General features: G+C 43.9%; 1 protein-coding gene across 1 annotated transcript in view; it reads left to right on the top strand.

The window, feature by feature from the left end:
- The first annotated feature begins 6873 nt into the window (after positions 1-6873).
- The window catches only part of LCP2 (lymphocyte cytosolic protein 2), a 70215-nt gene continuing 60198 nt past the window's right edge, over positions 6874-16890 (top strand). Inside the window, exons 1-2 of the mRNA XM_007939752.1 lie at positions 6874-6951; positions 12277-12339. Of these exons, the coding sequence (XP_007937943.1) occupies positions 6874-6951; positions 12277-12339 (141 nt within the window). The remainder of the gene's footprint in view (positions 6952-12276; positions 12340-16890) is intronic.

Here is a 16890-nt window from a genome sequence, read left to right as displayed (position 1 = left end):
TTCTTGTCTGGCTGCCTCAGTCAGGTGTCTTTAATATTTTTGACAACTCAGAATTCATTCTGTGCCTTATCTGGTCCCTCTTGGACTTGCACCCAGGGGCCAGTTTCCTCTTCGCCACCCCCACCCCCGCCCCAACTATGCCTCTGGCATTGTCATCTACTCTGCTGTGGTGATGATCAAAGATGTTGACATCCATAAAGGGCTTGGTACAATGCTCAGCTGTTGTCCTTGTTTATACCAAATATTTGTTTCATCTTAGGGGCAAGAATGCACTTTCCAGACCCACCACTCATCCTTGGAGAGAAGTCCCTAGAGTAAGTCACCTTTGTCTTTGCTGGGCTGGGAGTAAAATTGCCTTTTGTTTCTTTCACCCACATCCTCCCCAACTCTGTCTTTCTCCAGCTTGATTGAGGAGGGTGAGGTTTTTTCTCTTCTACCACACTGAAAAGCCTGTTTTCCCCTCTCCTGCCTTCTGCCCACCTCCCACCCACCCTCCCTGGTGCTTGGGGAGTTTCCCTTTAGCACAGCTATCTGGGGACAGGTGCCAAAGTCAAAAATAGGACAGACAAGGAAGGGAAGTTTGATAGGAAGTCCAAATAAGCACTTCCTCCCACCCACCTTCTAACTTCTTAGACACCTCGGCCAAAACAGCAGAGAAAGAGAAACAGAGCAAGAGAGATAGGATGAAAAAAATATTTTTTTTAAAAGAAAGAAATAGTCTGCTAGGAGGAAGTGGAAAATATTGCTCCTCATTGCCACACACACAGCAGCTGGCTTATGTTTTCCTTATGAATATCCCAGGATGGGGGAGGTGAGAACTGTGTGCAGGCCTTGGTGGGGGAGGTGGTAAGGAAGAATGGAGTAGGCCTCTGCAAACTTCAAGGCAGAGAGGTGTCTGGAGAAGGGCTTCTGTGGGGTTGTAAGGCCCCTCTCTGCCTACCACTTCTGACCTGCTTTTACCTCTAAAAGTGCCCATGTGGACTCGCCTCTCCACATCAACCATAATTGGACTGGATGGCTGTCATCTCCTGACACCCTCTTTCTGAAGCATGGTCACTGGATTCTGTGCCTTATTGTATGTGTGTATGTGTAGCTTTGCTGTACCGCAAAGAGAAACTCTCTAAACACCAGCAAGGGTAGATGGGAGGTGAGCAGAGGGCAGGAGAGGTGGAAAGCAGTCTTCTCAGTGTGGTAGAAAAGAACCTCTTCCCTTCCTCCTCAGTAAAGCAGGAGGAGGACAGAGTTGGGGAGGGGATGTTGTTGTTGTTATGTGGCGTCGAGTCAGACCCAACTCACAGAGACCCCTCCTTGGGTTTCCTAGGCAGTATCACTACAGAAGTAAATTGCCCCATCTTCCTTCTGAGGAGTGGCTAGTGGATTTGAACCACCAGTCTTCTGATTAGCAGTCAAGTGCCTTAGACACTACGCTACCAGAGCTCCCAAGGGGAGGGGATGGGTGCAAGCAATTTTACCCCCAGCCCAACAAAGTCAGGTTCCCTCCCTGGCTCTTTCCTCACTCCATCTCCCTGTGTGGGTGGTGCCCTTTGCCTTCAGGCAGAAGGAACCAACAGTGACAGTGCTGTCTTTGCCTCAAAAAACTGAAAAGTATCCCTTGCTGCCTGACAGTTTGCCCTTCTGCCCATCTACCCCCCACAGGCAAACCCACACAGATTTGAGAGAAAGTTACAACAGCAATTTGCCTTAGCCTCAGGTGTTCAATTCAAGCCATAAAGATTTGGTGAGGTGAGCTTGAGGTGAGCACACACTGGGAATTCTCTCTGGTTGTCTGGAGTGTCCCAAGTAGGCATCCTCTCTGTGATGCATGCCACCAACTTTTTCCCTTTCCCCGAGCTAAGAATTTCTGTCAACATACCATTCTCCCCTGTGAAGTCCCTACTTTCATTCTCCCCAGGTCCCTGAGCTACAACTCCTCAGACCTCTCCCCTCACCACACCCTAACACACACAGAAACTGCAACTCCTATCTCTTAATGAATTGTGTATTTTCTTCACCCCTAACTTTAGAATGTAGACTGCCTGGGTGGTACAAATGGGTAATGTGTGACGTTGCTAATGGAGAGGTTCAAGTCCACCTGGAGGCAGATCAGAAGAAAGGCCCAGAGGCAGATCAGAAGAAAGGCCAGTGTGACCTGCTTTGGAACAAGCATGCATTGAGAACCCCATGGAGCATGGTTCTACTTTGACACACACGGCTTCACGATGGTCGAAATCAACTCAGTGGCAACTGGTTTAACCTTCACTGTGAGGGAAGATATTTATCTCCTCCATCTGATTCTGTTATGAGATAGAGGGAAAAAGAAGAAGTTTCAAGTCTGGAAGTTGTGGGATGGGGAACAGAAGAATATTGGAGTAATCTTCCACTCTGAGTTTCAGTTTGCTGTTCCTACATCCACTTTTTTGTCCCTAAGATCTCAAACATCTGATGACCATTCCCTGTAAGGATTGCTTTCTTGGTCACAGCTTCCATGGGGTACACATGCAAGGTACCCTGAACCCCATCTCTGTGTACTAGCATAACTCTGTTCTTATGATGCTCAGAGATGGCTTGCCCCCTTTCTAGCTGTAAGATATACAGTAAAACCTCCAAAGCCAGAGTCTGTGTAAAGTGGAAAGCTGTCTGAGAAGGAATACTCAATATTTTCCACTAATACAGAGCAATAGAAAAGTGGTGACTCATCCTGTCAAAGGCAGAAAACTTGCAAGACCTGGAAAACCAAGGCAGAGAGTTCCAGCTCTCACAGGTTTCATTGTATTCTGAAGCCTCAAAAGCCTTCTGGTAAGCTTTTAATTAGCTTCTTACTAAGTTCTGGGTTTCTGCACCTAATTGAGGAGAGAGAAATGGGAGAGGGTATACCAACCAAAGGGACATAACTTCAAATAGCTGTGCTTCACCTGCTCCCACCCTCTGCTCTGCTTCACATTTGGACCAAACCACGAGTTGGCATGGCCTTTAGCACCATGACATCCTATCCACTGGGGACTATACTAGTGGCTGGTCTTATGACTGCCCCTGTTGACCTGAGCTGGACTATACAGGCCCACACTGGCCTTGCTGGTGTCCTGAACTCTCCTGGGCTTGACCCGTCCTGCACTGGGAGCTTCTGGAACCCTCTTGGCCCAGACAAGAGATGTGAAACTTCTAAGCATTGGGAAATCACTGAGGCCTGGAGACGAGGAAAGGCTCCAGGCCTGAAGCAATGCACTTCCCCTTGTGTCAGCTGCTCACGCCTGCTTAGCTGCCCTGTCTGAGGAGTGAACTTGTGGGTTCATGGGAAGATGGCACTCAAGTGCTCATTTTGTGGAAAGTGCTGTGTCCTTTTCAAAGCTTTTTCAGACCAATTACCTTACTTGCTCCTCGTGGGAGTCAGAATGAGAGAAAGGAAACCACACAAGCTGTATTTGAAACCTTTCTCCACCTTAGGCAATGAACATAATCTCTCAGAGCCCTGAGGTGGCCTCGTGGTAAAGAACTTGGGCTCTGGACTCAGAGAAACTTTACATGAGACCCAGCCACACAACCTATTTGCAGGTGCAAGATGGCAAGTTGCTTCATTTCTCTGAGCCTCAGTTCTCTCTCCTGTAAAGTAAGAGCAATAACAAGGCCAAGAATTAAATAATTCATGCAAAATACTTAGCACTCTCCCTGGCACATGTGAAAGGGTTGCTGCATTGCATCTGTTGTGATTCTTATCTTTGCCATCATTAACATAATCCTTTCTTTACTGTTGTTTAGTTCCTAAAGGAACTTCGAGGATGGCCCATCCTGGCCACATCTATTAGATAACTCTTCTAAAGGGATGCAGTGGTTAAGTGCTTGTCTGTGAACCAAAAGGTGGGTGGTTTGAACTCAACAACAGCTCCTTGAAAAAGATGTGACAGTCTGTTTCTGTAAAGACTTACAGCCTTGGAAACCCTGTGGGGTGGTTCTTCTCTGTCATATACTGTTTCTATGAGTCGGATTCACTCTGATGGCAATGAGTTTATTTGCTTTTGTTTGTTTGTTTTAATATTTAGCAATATCTAATCCAGACTTCTGCTTTTCTGTAGTTTTCTTCTCCTAATTAGTGTTGTTATTGTTGTTGTTAGGTGCTGCCAATTCAGCTGTGGCAGCCTCCCATTCCTTGCTATACCTGAGCCCATTGTTGCAGCCACTATGGCAATCCATCTTAATGAGGATCTTCACTTTCTTCATTGACCCTCCACTTTACCAGGCATGATATCCTTCTCCAGGGAATGACCAAAGTAGGTGAGACAGTCTGGCCATTCTCCTAATTAGTAGTGAAAATTAATGTTTTAAAAAACTGCTTTCTTTGACTTTGAAAAATGATCTTGAATGCTCCTTTCCACAGGTATCACGTGGGTTTCTTTTGCTCACAAAGTTCACCCCATCATTCATGCACACACAAATATGCACTCAAACATACACACATAGACACACACTAACATACACACATGCCTTCCTCTCTGCTCCATCCTCCCAGGTCCTGCTTAACTCCCAGCTAATTTCATGAAGTCTTCTTTGATTGTTCTATTCTGAAGTGATTTATCTCTTTCCCTCCTATTTCAAGTGGCTTTTTATCATCTTCTGTTATTACAGTGATCTGAGAAGATATGTGTCTTTTCCCATAAAAGAAGAGTTTCTGAGCAGCAGAGACAAGCTTTGTAGAGCACACTCATTTATTGGGCATCTTGTTTTTGTTGTTATTAGGTGCCATCAATTCGATTCCAACTCATAGCAAACCTGTGTACAACAGAAAGAAACACTGCCCGATCCTACGCCATCCTCACAATCCTTGCTATGCTTGAACCTATTGTTGCAGCCACTGGGTCAATCCATTTCATTGAGTGTCTTCCCTTTTTACGAGACACTAAATCCTGAGAGGTGCACTTGGTATAGGCTACTTCGATTAAAGATCCCAGAACCTCTGAATGAGGCTGACACCAGCTCACTTCCCACATCCTGGCATGAGGCTAAGAATTTATCTCATGCAATGCTTACTGCTACCTGGTAACCTCCCCCCACCAAAAAAAAAAAAAAAGGAGTTCTGGTGACATAGTGCCTAAGGCATTTAACTGCTAACCAGAAGGTTGATGGTTCAAGCCACTCTGCAGTAAGGTAGGTGCAAATACAGTAAATACAGTGAGGGAGTTTCCTGAGGTAGTGTGTGAGATGGGAGCTGTACATGACCAAACTTACTCTTTAAAGAGCTTTTAGAAGGCACTACCTCAGGAATGAGCATAGCATCACCCAGGAAATGCAAGAGAGCTCATTTTTCTCCTCAAGCACTAGGACAGACAACTGAGTATTTGTGTGCATGGAGCACTAGATGAAAGTAGCTGAGTTGTATTCAGAGGCTGCCATGTTGCACAAACACATTTGTCTTTAAACACTCTACTCACACTGCAACAATGTGCTTAAATTATGTGAGATGCACAGAGCTTGAGCCAACTAAGAAAACAGCAGATTGCCTTGCATGCCTTATCTCAAGACTACTTCAGGGAATGTGCTCTTTGAATAGAATAGATGTTGAAATCAATAGTGAGCAGAATATAGGTCAGCGTCAATAAAAACATGTCAAGTCGATTCTGGCTTTTGGCAACCCCACGTATGTCAGAGTAGAACTATGCTCCAGAGGGTTTTCAAAGGCTGTTTTGTTGTTGTTGTTGTTGTTAGTAAATCACCACACCTTCATCTGAGGTGCCTCAGGGTGAACTTGAACCGCCAACCTTTCAATTAGCAACCAAGCACATTAGCTGTTTGCATCACCCAGGGTCAGTATCAATAGCCATCATTAATTTTTTTTTTCAATTTTTGTTTTTTCATGTTTGTTTAGTTAAACCCAGTTAAGTTATATGTGCATATGAGGCAATTCTTCTATTTCCCTATGTTACAGATTTGGAAACTGAGATTCTCAGAGACTCAGCTTTTGCCTGAGGCTGCCCAGTATGGAAGTTTGTTGTTGTTGTTATGTACCGTTGAGTCGGACTTGACTCATAGCGACCTTTCCTTGGGTTTCCGAGGCGGTATCACTACGGAAGTAAATTGCCCCATCTTCCTTCTGAGGAGTGGCTGGTGGGTTTGAAGCACCAGCCTTCTGGTTAGCAGTCAAGTGCCTTAGCCACCATGGAAGTACTGATATTAAAAAATCTCCCAGTGCAGCACTTTGTCAACCCTTGGACTCCATATTCTTCCTATCACCAAAAAGCCTCTCATAATAAGTGTTAGGAGGCAGTAGAGGGACTCTCAACTTTGTTCCTTTGATAGGATTGAAGGTGGGACTGGAAAGGTGTTGGGAAGCATGAAAGACCACATTCCTTTACCCAGCAGTTGACTGATGTGGGAAATTGTCTCTATTTTAGGTCAACAGTTAGAATGGATTTTCATCTGCAAAGACTCAGCCTAGCAGGAATGTGATGTGGACACACGGATACCAGAAGTTTTCATGGAAAAGCACTTCGACTCCTGTTGGAGTTTAAGTCCCCTTCATCTCTCTGCCTCTCAGCTGGGGGGACTGGGCCAGTGGGGAATTACCAGTCCTGTCACTCTCCCTGCATCTCAAGCACCCAGAACTGGGCTTCCTTGTTTACTTATTTAGAGCCTAGCAGAGGAAGTGGTAAAGGAAACTAGCTGAGTCGGTTTCTGAGAAGAGACCATATTTGTTCGCAGAGGAAGCCGTTACTTTCTGGGATCTGACTACAACAGAAAAGGTGTCTGCTCCAATAAGGGTGTTCCAGAAGGTACTTAGGAGTTGGAAGAGTCAAGGACACTGCCAAGCTCTGTATTTGGGCTTCTCTGTCCATGGGTGCACCATCCCTGCTGAGCTCGTGAGCTTCCTCCCAGGAAAGAGCCGTCATGGCATTGAGGAATGTACCCTTTCGGTCAGAGGTCCTGGCCTGGGACTCCGACAGCCTTGCTGATTACTTCAAGAAGGTAAGCTTGCTCTTTTGAAGTTGGTGGGGTTGGTAGAGCCTGTGATGGGCTGATGAGGGGCTAGAAAATAGAGTCTGGGCAGAACATGAAAAGTATAGAAGATGGCAATGAGACTACCAACTACCGGGCAACCACGTCCTTCCTTACAGGTTAAGTAAGTGTCATGTAGATATACAAAAACCACTGTGTTTTCCTGACCAATGAGTTCTGGGGAGAAGGGAGGGAGGGAGAAGATCCCTAAATCGAGTGTATCCCTACTATGTGCCAGGGTCTGAATTTGGTGCCCTAAAGACATTGTCCTAGTTAACAATCACTAACACCCTGTGAGGTCAATATTGTTCCCTTGGCTCAGCAACAAAATCAGGTCAGGGAGGTTAAGTGGCCCAAAACCCAAAAGATTCCATGTGACAGAGGCAGGATTTTTGCCTCACCTGTCTGTACTCTGAGACTCAGAGAACTGCAGTAAATGTTAATGAGATCTTATTAGAAGGAAAGATATGGAGTCCTAGGGGAAGGAGAAAGAAAGGGCAGGATGGGGGCCATAGAGGACTATGATAAATAATGCTACACATGGGTGTTTGAACATTCATTGCTCATGACCCTGAAAAGAGGGTCCTCAAGTCATTACATAGGGCAAAGTCTTACTTTATGTGAGTCTTGGAAGGCAGGGCAAAAAATGTATATGAACCCAGTTTACAGGTGGGAAAACTTAGGCCCCAGGGTGGAAGAGGCCAGGAAGGGTCAGAGGTCAAGGTTATGGCAGACCTAGGAGCGGAGTGTTGCTTTCCAACCTTTCAGCATTGGGGAAGATGTTCTGGGATATGTGGTCATGAACCTATGGAGACCTCATCTGCTTTGTCATTCCCCAAACCACAAGACTCAGTTAGGAACCCTTTATCTCTGTCCAAGGGAAAGATGTCTTGTGAGGGACATTTGAGTTCTAACATCTGCATCCCTGGAACTGGCAACAAATTTAGCTGACATTCAGGATAATCCTAAAAATGGGGCCTTTTCACCTAGTGAAGACCATAGAGGTCATATAAATCAACTTCTTATTTCTCCTGGGGAAACTGAGACCCAAAGGGTAGAACAGGCTCCCTAGGACACACAGGCAAACCTGGGGCTACATAATGTCAAGGAGTTTATAGTCACACTGTCCTTTCCCAATCAAGAAGATGAAAATGATAAAATGTGGAATTAGGTGTGTCATGGCAGAGGCACAGACCATAGATCATGTTATTTGTTGCTTTTTGTGCATCTCATATCTGGTATTTTCCCTCCAAAAGGTCAGAATAAACTTAGGTTTCAGCATTGTATTTGCAAAGATCATTGACTTGACAATTGATTTTCAAACAGTATTTCTAAATACTTTTCTTAAATATAGATCAACTAAGTAAGAGTACCAAGGTAAGATTTTCTAATATGGGATAACATGGCTCCCTATCTCAGGAAAGGAAGGAGGAAAGAAGTGAGCATTGGTAAAGGACAGTCTGGGCACATTTTGAGAGGAACAGATGGGCCCCATCTTAGAGTCTGAGAAATGCAATGACACAGCCTATCTAACAACAGAGGAATTCATGGGTACAGTTCCCCTCAGTCCAGGGAAATGGAATATAGGTCAGGGTGATTCAGAAAGATGTCTCTCTGACTGAGTTAGGAAAAGGGAGAATTTGATTCTTGGAGAGCCCAGACCCTGGGACAAATTCACAGCACCTCGGCAGATTTCTCTTTCCAGCATCAAAGAATCAATGGAGGGATGATGATACTGAGAGGAGTCTGTGATCTAGGAAGGACCAGCCCACCAAAGAGTCAGGCGCCTTTGGATCCTGAGTATCTCCATCTATCTCCCAGAGAGAAATACCAAATAAATGGACAACTTGGTCTTGTTAGTGATCAAATGTGCCATTGAAAGGACTCATTGGCAAGTGCAGTTCCTAACAAGACAATGGGATTGGGCCACCCTCAAAGATGTCCCATCCCAGCTCTGGAGTCAGACACACCTCAGTGTAAATCTTGTCTCTGCTGTCTGCCAGCTTGGTGACCTTTCTTTCATTATTTCTCCTCTCTGTGTCTCAGCTTCCTCATCAGTGAAACAGAGATATTGTTACTAGGAGTCCCTGGGTGATGCAAGTAGTCAATGCACTTGGCGCTAACCAAAAGGTTGGAGGTTCACTCAGAAACACCTCAGAAGAAAGATCTGGCAATATACTTCTGAAAAAATTAGTTATTGAAAATTCTGTGATATACAATTCTAATCTGTCACACAGGGGGTTGCTGTGAGTCAGAGTTGAATCCATCACAGCTAGTTGGTTTGTTTAATAGTAACTAATATCATGGGATGTTGTAAGGATTAAAGGGCATAATGTATGGGGGACATTTAGCAGAGAGAAGAGGGCCAATTCATGTTCAACTCTTCCCTTTTTCCTGCTCTGATTAACTGGACCTGGGATGGAGAGGTCCATGGAGGCTGGTGGGCCTGTGTCAGGCCTTTGCGTCTTCTTGTTCCTGGTGCTCTATCTCATCCCTTGCCTGGAATATAAGCCTCTGAGGACTGATACCAAGATTTGCATTTCTTTAATCTCTCCTTTTTTTTTTTTTTTTCATTTGACTATAGAGCATCCCTGTGCCCCACAGTAGAGAGGTCCTGACTCAGATCCATGAGTTCTAATCCCAACTGTATTTCCAATTCATTGTACAAACTTAAGCAAGGCCCTTTCAGTCTCTGGGCCTCAATCATGTCACCTACAATGCCAGGAACTGGTCTAAACCAGTGCCTACCAAAGCTGGCTGCTCATAAGTATCCTCTACGGTGCTTGTTAAAAATATAAATTCTAGAAAGTGGTGATGCTTGCACGGCATGGCAAATGTGATGAATGTCACTGAAATGTGCACTGAAGACTGGTTAGGACAGCAAATTTTTGTGTTATACATTTAACCATATTTTAAAAAAAGAGATAAATAAATATAAAAATATACATTTCAGAACCCCAGGGTCCAAATTTCTGGATCAGAATCAAGCTTCTAGGCCACAGGCTGCTGGGTTGTTTATCTGCCCAGAGTCAAAGACAGCACAGAACCCTAAGATTCATCTGATAATGATGACAGTGAAAATTATGAATTGAAAATAGTTGGACATTCCAAGAACCACTTACAACATATAATATGCAGATAAAAGGCATGCTTACAGTTCCTCAGAATCCCTGAGTGGTGCAAACAGTTAATGTGCTTGAATGCTACCCAAAAGGTTGGAGTTTCAAGTCTACTCAGAGGCTTCTTGGAAGAAAGGCTTTGTGATCTACTTCCAAAAAATCAACTATTGCAAACCTTGTGGAGCACGGTTCTACTTGGATGTACATGGACTCCCGTGAGTTAAAGTCCACTTGATAGCTACTGGTATGGTTTCTCGGACGTTTCTTGCTTTCAACGTTGACCTCTAAACCAGCCTTCTGAAGATGATATTCTGTCACCATTTCAGGCCAAAAGTACAATAATTGTAGGTACTTTTTGTATTTGTTGGCTGTAAGAAAAGAATGGGAGCTCTGGTGGCATACTACCTAAGACATTTTGACTGCTAATCAGAAGGCTAGTGGTTCAAACCCCCCAGCCACTCCTCGGAAGGAAGGTTGGGCAATCTACTTCCGTATTGATACTGCCTTGGAAACCCAAGGAAGGGTTGTTATGAATTGGATCCAAATCGACGGCAATGAGTACTTTAGGAAAAGAATATGATTTTAATTTAGCCCCCAAAATTTGGGACAAAATGCCTAAGCATTTGACTGCAAACCAGAAGGTTGGTGGTTCAAATCCACCAGCCACTCCAAGGAAGGAAGATGGCACAATCTGCTTTCTTAAAGATTTACTGCTTCAGAAACCCAATGCTGGTCACTATGAGTTGGAACCAACTCGAGACGACAGTGAGGTTTTTTGGTTTATTCTAGCCCAAAACATCCATTCAGAGAGATTTTAAAATGTGAATGCTTTTTGCTGTTGAGGACAGGGGGAAATTGATACCTCATAAGCTTATACATTAGCATGACCCTTTAGGAAAGCACTAAAAAAATTAAAAAGAAAGAAAGAAAAACAAACCCACTGCCACTGAGTAGATCCTGACTGATAGTGATGCCCATAAGGTTTCCAAAGCTGTCAATCTTTGCAGAAATAGATTGCCTCACTTTCCTCCCACAGAGCAGCTGGTGGGTTTGAACTGCTGACCTTTTGGTTAGCAGCAAAATTCCTTACCCACTGTGCTACCAGAGCTACTTAGGAAAGCACCAAGACCCTCAAAATGCTCATTTCTATTTATCTTATAACTCTATTCTAAGAATTGGCTTCAAACAATTTATCTTACATAGAGAGAGAAAACAAAACTATATGCAAAAGAATGACCTTGATGTACTGTATCTTGATCTAGAGGATGTATTGAGTTATATGCTTAAGTTTGCTGATTTTACTTACTACACATAAGTTATTATGCTTTGAGAAAGGTAATATTCATAACAGAGACATTAGAGCCTTACTCTGGAGGCAGATTATCACCTCTGTCATTTACTACTCATGAAGCCTCATGCAAGTCATTCAGCTCTCTGCACTTTGTATTCCCCTTCTGCAAAATGTGAGAAATGACTTAAGATGAGTTTCAATACTTACAACAGTGTCTGTCATATAGCAAGTGCTCAATAACTATTAGCAATTATTCTTAGTGTTATGGAACAGCGAATTTTGGACAACAACTAAATGCTCAGCAGTATGGGAATAATTAAATAATAGTGTAGTCATTAAAATATTGCTTAAAATTAAGTTTGTAACTATATGAGACAATTCTTATCATTTTAAGTAATTTTAAGAGAAAACAATCAGGCTAACAAGATTAAATATAAATTATAATCTCAATTATATTTAGAATTATGCTTAGAAAAAACATTGAAGAAAACACACCATAATGTTCACCAAGGTTGTCCTTGAGTGGTGAGACAATGTATAGTATATATTTTCTTCATTTAGCTCCTCTCTACTTCTTTCAAGAGCAAATGATTCTTATATAATCAGGAAGGTCTCTTTAACCAGTCCTTTGAATGTCTTGAAGACAGCTTCTTTCTGTAGGGGCTTAAACTGAGGCATTTTTCCACTTCACATAGCCCCAGAGGAGTAGTGAAAGCAGGGCTGAGGGCTGAGGGCTGATGTAGGGGTGGGTTCTAGACAGGTGAGAGAAGGGGAGAGTCTGGCTAGCCACAAATACCACAAATTGCTAAGCTTCTGGGGCAGGCAAAGGAGGGGAGCTAATGGCATGAGCCTACTATTGACAAGATCTTCCCCTTCTCTTTGCAGCTGAACTACAAAGACTGTGAAAAGGCAGTGAAGAAGTATCACATTGATGGGCCACGATTTCTGGTAAGTTCTGGCCAATCAAACACTGAAACTAGGGATGTTCTGTATTTTCCCCAGTGACTGCAGGGCCAACTGGTCTACCTTATCCCTGAGGCTGGCCAAGGTTAATGCTTATCTTCAAGATCCCCACACAGCCCTTTGTCCTCTTCAGAAGTTTGCCAGGAACTTCTTTCTCACCAACCTCAGAATTTTTCTATGGAGTACCCTCTCAGCTCTTGCACTGACACTGAGATATGCTCCAAAGTCAAGGTTAAAGGAGGAACCCAAGGATAAATACATACATATATATACACACACACACACACACACACACACACACAATTAAAAATCTATCCAAACACTACCCGTACTTTGAGAAGCCTGGGTGAGGGGGAGACCATCTGAGGGAATATATTTTCTTTTCCCATTTCTCACTCTGAAGTGCACACTCAATGAGAAAAATAAAGAGTGAATTCAACCTCTTTATTTTTATTATTTGCCTTTTCTCACTACCAAATTCACATAGTTAGCTTTGTGTCAATATAATGCCCCTGTGATATGGCTCTCTCCACTATATTTCAAAAAATTTTTAAATGCAGCTATATATTTAGGATCAAGCCATTAATGGGAAAGGGATGCAGCTCTAATGGTGAAGATAAAGGCATTAGGATATTGTGGAGGTTGTCTGAGCATATCTTTCCCTGAAATGACAACTTTGTCTATGCATAAGAGAGATCCTGACTAGACCAATCTATTTCTTCTGGACAATGTTCTTCACCCTTTAAAACAGAAGTGGGAACAAAGCTTCAAAGGTCTCCTGAGGTAGATGTTCCTAATTTGGATTCAGAGTAAGGAGGGCAATCTAGGCCATGACTCCCTGCAAGATCTACACAGTAATGAAACTTGGCCATGAGATTTCAGGATTACAAAGCCAGAGAGGTCATATACTCCAGTTTTCTTCCCAGGACACCTGTGCTGTCAACATCTACTTGAACTCCTTCAAGGATGGTGAGCTCACTGTCGTCAATAGTCATCTGCTCCTTTCTGGCCCTAGCTGAAGTCTCATGTTGAGACTAAATTTATCTTCTTGTTGGTCTTAGTGGGAGCTCTGGTAGCATAGTGCCAAAGGCACTTGACTGCTGACCAGAAGGCTGGCAGTTCAAACTCACTAGCCACTCCTCGGAAAAAAGGTTGGGCAGTCTACTTCCGTAGTGATACTGTCTCGGAAACCCAAGGAGGGGTCGCTATGAGTCGGGTCTGACTCGATGGCAAATAACAACAACAACAACAACAACATTGGTCTTAGTTTCACTTTTAGGTACTATATAAGACATGTCTATTACTATTCCATTAAATTGTTTATTCATTCATTCACTCATCCATTCACTTGGCAAGCATTTCCTGAGTTCCTCTTATATACTAGGCTTTGCCAGTTGCTTAGAGTGATTTAGTGTATGATCCCTGCCTTCCAGAAGCTTGTTTTATAGCAGATAGGTATCTTCAGGAAGCCCTGCAACCACCTCATTTGCAGATAAGGAAATCGATATACAGAGGTGTGATGTGACTCACTCCAAGGGACAAACCTATTAAATAGACTGAAGCATATATTTAATTTAGTCGAGTACTGTATAAGTCTTAGCAATGCTGTTTGTACTGAGCTGTTGAGCCAGTACGATTGCTGGAGTCATGCTGTTGGTATTCTCACATATCACTGCTAAAGCTTCATCCTGGTGCCTTTAGCGCTGAGAACAGACTTACCCTGCTTGAGTGGAAAGGGAGCATGACATCTTTAGGGCTGGTCCTGGTAGCAGTCTGATGCCCTGTGCCTGATGTCCAGAGACAGGCCCTTCTGGCTCTGTGATTCCCCTGTACACTCCCTGTGCATGTTTCAGGCCATGTCTTTGGTTGGGGGATGGTATCTGAGTAGCCATGTCTCCCCTGCTCTAATCTCTAGGACCATCAGGCCCTCAGAGGTTGCAGCACATTCTACTTGTTACATGTGGAGCAGGAGGAAGTAGAAAGAGGGAAGATACTAGACAAGAGAGCAGGAAGCAGCAGAACGCCATACTTGTCTCAGCTTCGGCTGAGATTCTCCCACTCTGCCCCATACTAGGCACTCTGGGTACAATACGGGACTCTAGTATAAATAAGCTTGGCATTCTTGTCTATAATATCTAGGGCCATTCTGCTATTAAAGGCAGAGTGGAAGGCCCTGATCGTTCTTTCTTTCTTCCTTTTTCTCTTCTCTTCCTCCATCCTAAATTTTTTCCCCTTCTCTCTTTTCACTCTCTTCCTTCTTCCCTCCCCTCCTTTCTTTCTTCCTTTCTTTTTCAGAGCAGGAGTTAGCTTGTCTCTTTGAAGAGAAAGGAATTCTTTTGCTGCCATTTTTCCCCCAGTGGGAAGGACAGCAGTTTGTCTGGAAAGGGGATGGGTGCTCTGCTTCAGAAAATGGAAGGAGAGAAGGAAATATGCCTGGAACCTGAGTCAGTTAGGAAAGCATGTGGCTACATGTAACAGAAACCTGACCGCAGTGCTGTCACCAAATAGAGGTTTATCTTTCTCAAGAAATAAGAAATGTGTAGGTAGATGCCCAGGGCTGGCATGTTGCTCACAGAAGTCATCAAAAACAGGCTCCTTCTCACATGTGGAAGAGCCTGTGGCTTCTCCCTTGTGTTTACAAGTTGTATACTTTCCCTCTAAGCATCCCACCTGCCTCACAGAAGGAGGGGGTGATACAAAAAGTAAAAGTTACACAGTGACTCTCTCCCTATTTTTTTCTTTTATTGTTGTTTCTGTTATTTTGTTTTGTTTTCTTGACATACAGTAATTTTTTCCAGAGGCTCAACTAAGCGGACTTCAGACCATATGTCTCACTAGCCACAACTGAAGTCAGATGTCCACTGCCAGCTACAAGGATGTCTATGGAGTTAAATATTAGAGCTGGGCACATTGAAAAATGTCTGGGTCCTGTCAGGAAGGACCTGGCTACCCTACATATGTCAGAGTAGAATTGTGCTCCACTTAAAAAACAAAACTAAACCAGTTCCTGTTGAGTCGACTCTGACTCATGGCAATCCCATGTATGTCAGAGCAGATCTGTGCTCCACAAGGTTTTAAATTGCTGATTTCTCAGAAGCAGAATTCAAGGCCTTTCTTCTGAAACAGCTCTGGGTAGACTCAAACCTCCAACCTTTGGGCTAGCAGCCAAGTACATTAACAGTTTGTACCGCCTAGGGACTCCTAGGGCATCATGGCAGTGTGCTTATTGCGCTCATCTGATCCAGAGATTATCAGTGACTGATATTTCAGAAATAGATAGCCAGGCCTTTCTTCCAAGTGCCTGTAGGTGCACTTGGACCTTCAACCTTTCAGCTAGAAGCTGGGGGTGTACACTGTTTGCACCACACATGCTATCACCTGAGTCAAGCTTGACCCCATGACAACTGGTACTGGTCAGGAAGAAAGAAAGGGAAAACAGACCTTGGGTTAGTCAGCAGTTGTGCCACCCACATCACCTCTGTAGGCGGGACCCAATTCCTAGCTTTTTCTCTCTTTGTATCCCTTCCAGACACCCTCAGTATAGACTCATACTCTGCCCAAAGCCACAAATCTAACCCCAAAATGATTGTACAAGTAACCTGGAGTTTCCCTAAGGTTTTTGAAGGAAGATAAGGAGGAGGTTACATCACACAGAAAAATTCTCCAAAAAGATATCCTGTTTAAACATCTCTCATTTTCCGTCAAAGTCTCTGTCCCTGTTTAAAAGGACTTAACCTCTTGCCTAACATCCTGTTCCTCTGTTTCCCTAGTCATGCTCTTTTCCACCTTCTTCTCCACACTCTTCCTGATATCCCCTCACTTTATACCTTTCATTCAGCAAAATAGGAGCTCGTGGCCAGCTACTCAGCAGTCAATTACCATCCCCTCACCCCCAAGAGGCCCTCAACTCATCCTACACACTTTGAACATGAGCTAGTACTTTCCCTGAGATCCAGTGGTTCTGGAGGGAAGATAAGCTATTGTTTAGTTATTGAATGAAAAAAAAAAGTAAAGAAAACATAAAGAGTTGAGTCTTGACCACAAAGCTTGATTGTCTCAGGACTCCTGGCAGACTCTCTTCACCCACGCAGCTTTACCTCAGGTGGCCTGATAAGCTAGCTAAGTCAGAAATTGCTCCTAAAAGCTGGGTCAGATGAGCCCAATAAGCACATTGCTGTGATGCCCCAGGAGTCCCTAGGTGGTACAAACTGTAAACGCACTTGGCTGCCAGCCCAAAGGTTGGAGGTTTTAGTCAACCCAGAGCTGTCTCAGAGGAAAGGCCTTGAAATCTACTTCTGAAAGATCAGCCATTTAAAACCATGTGGAGCAAAGATCTACTCTGACACGCGTGGGGTTGCCATGAGTCACAGTCAACTCAATAAGAATTAGTTTAGTTTTGGTTTTTAACATGTCCCAGTCCCATCCCCTGAGCCACTGAGCACCAAAGAGAAGGGTGCCAGCTCTTCCCAACAGGCAGCAACAACCTCACAGGCAGCCCCCAGCCCAGAGGGGAAGAAGACACAAAAACACCCCTAC

The sequence above is a fragment of the Orycteropus afer genome, unplaced genomic scaffold (genome assembly GCF_000298275.1).
Source record: "Orycteropus afer afer isolate SDZICR_OR568_19922 unplaced genomic scaffold, OryAfe1.0 scaffold00062, whole genome shotgun sequence".
NCBI lineage: Eukaryota > Metazoa > Chordata > Mammalia > Tubulidentata > Orycteropodidae > Orycteropus > Orycteropus afer.
The sequence above is the reverse complement of the archived record's forward strand: the minus strand, read 5'-3'. Positions and strand labels throughout refer to the sequence as shown.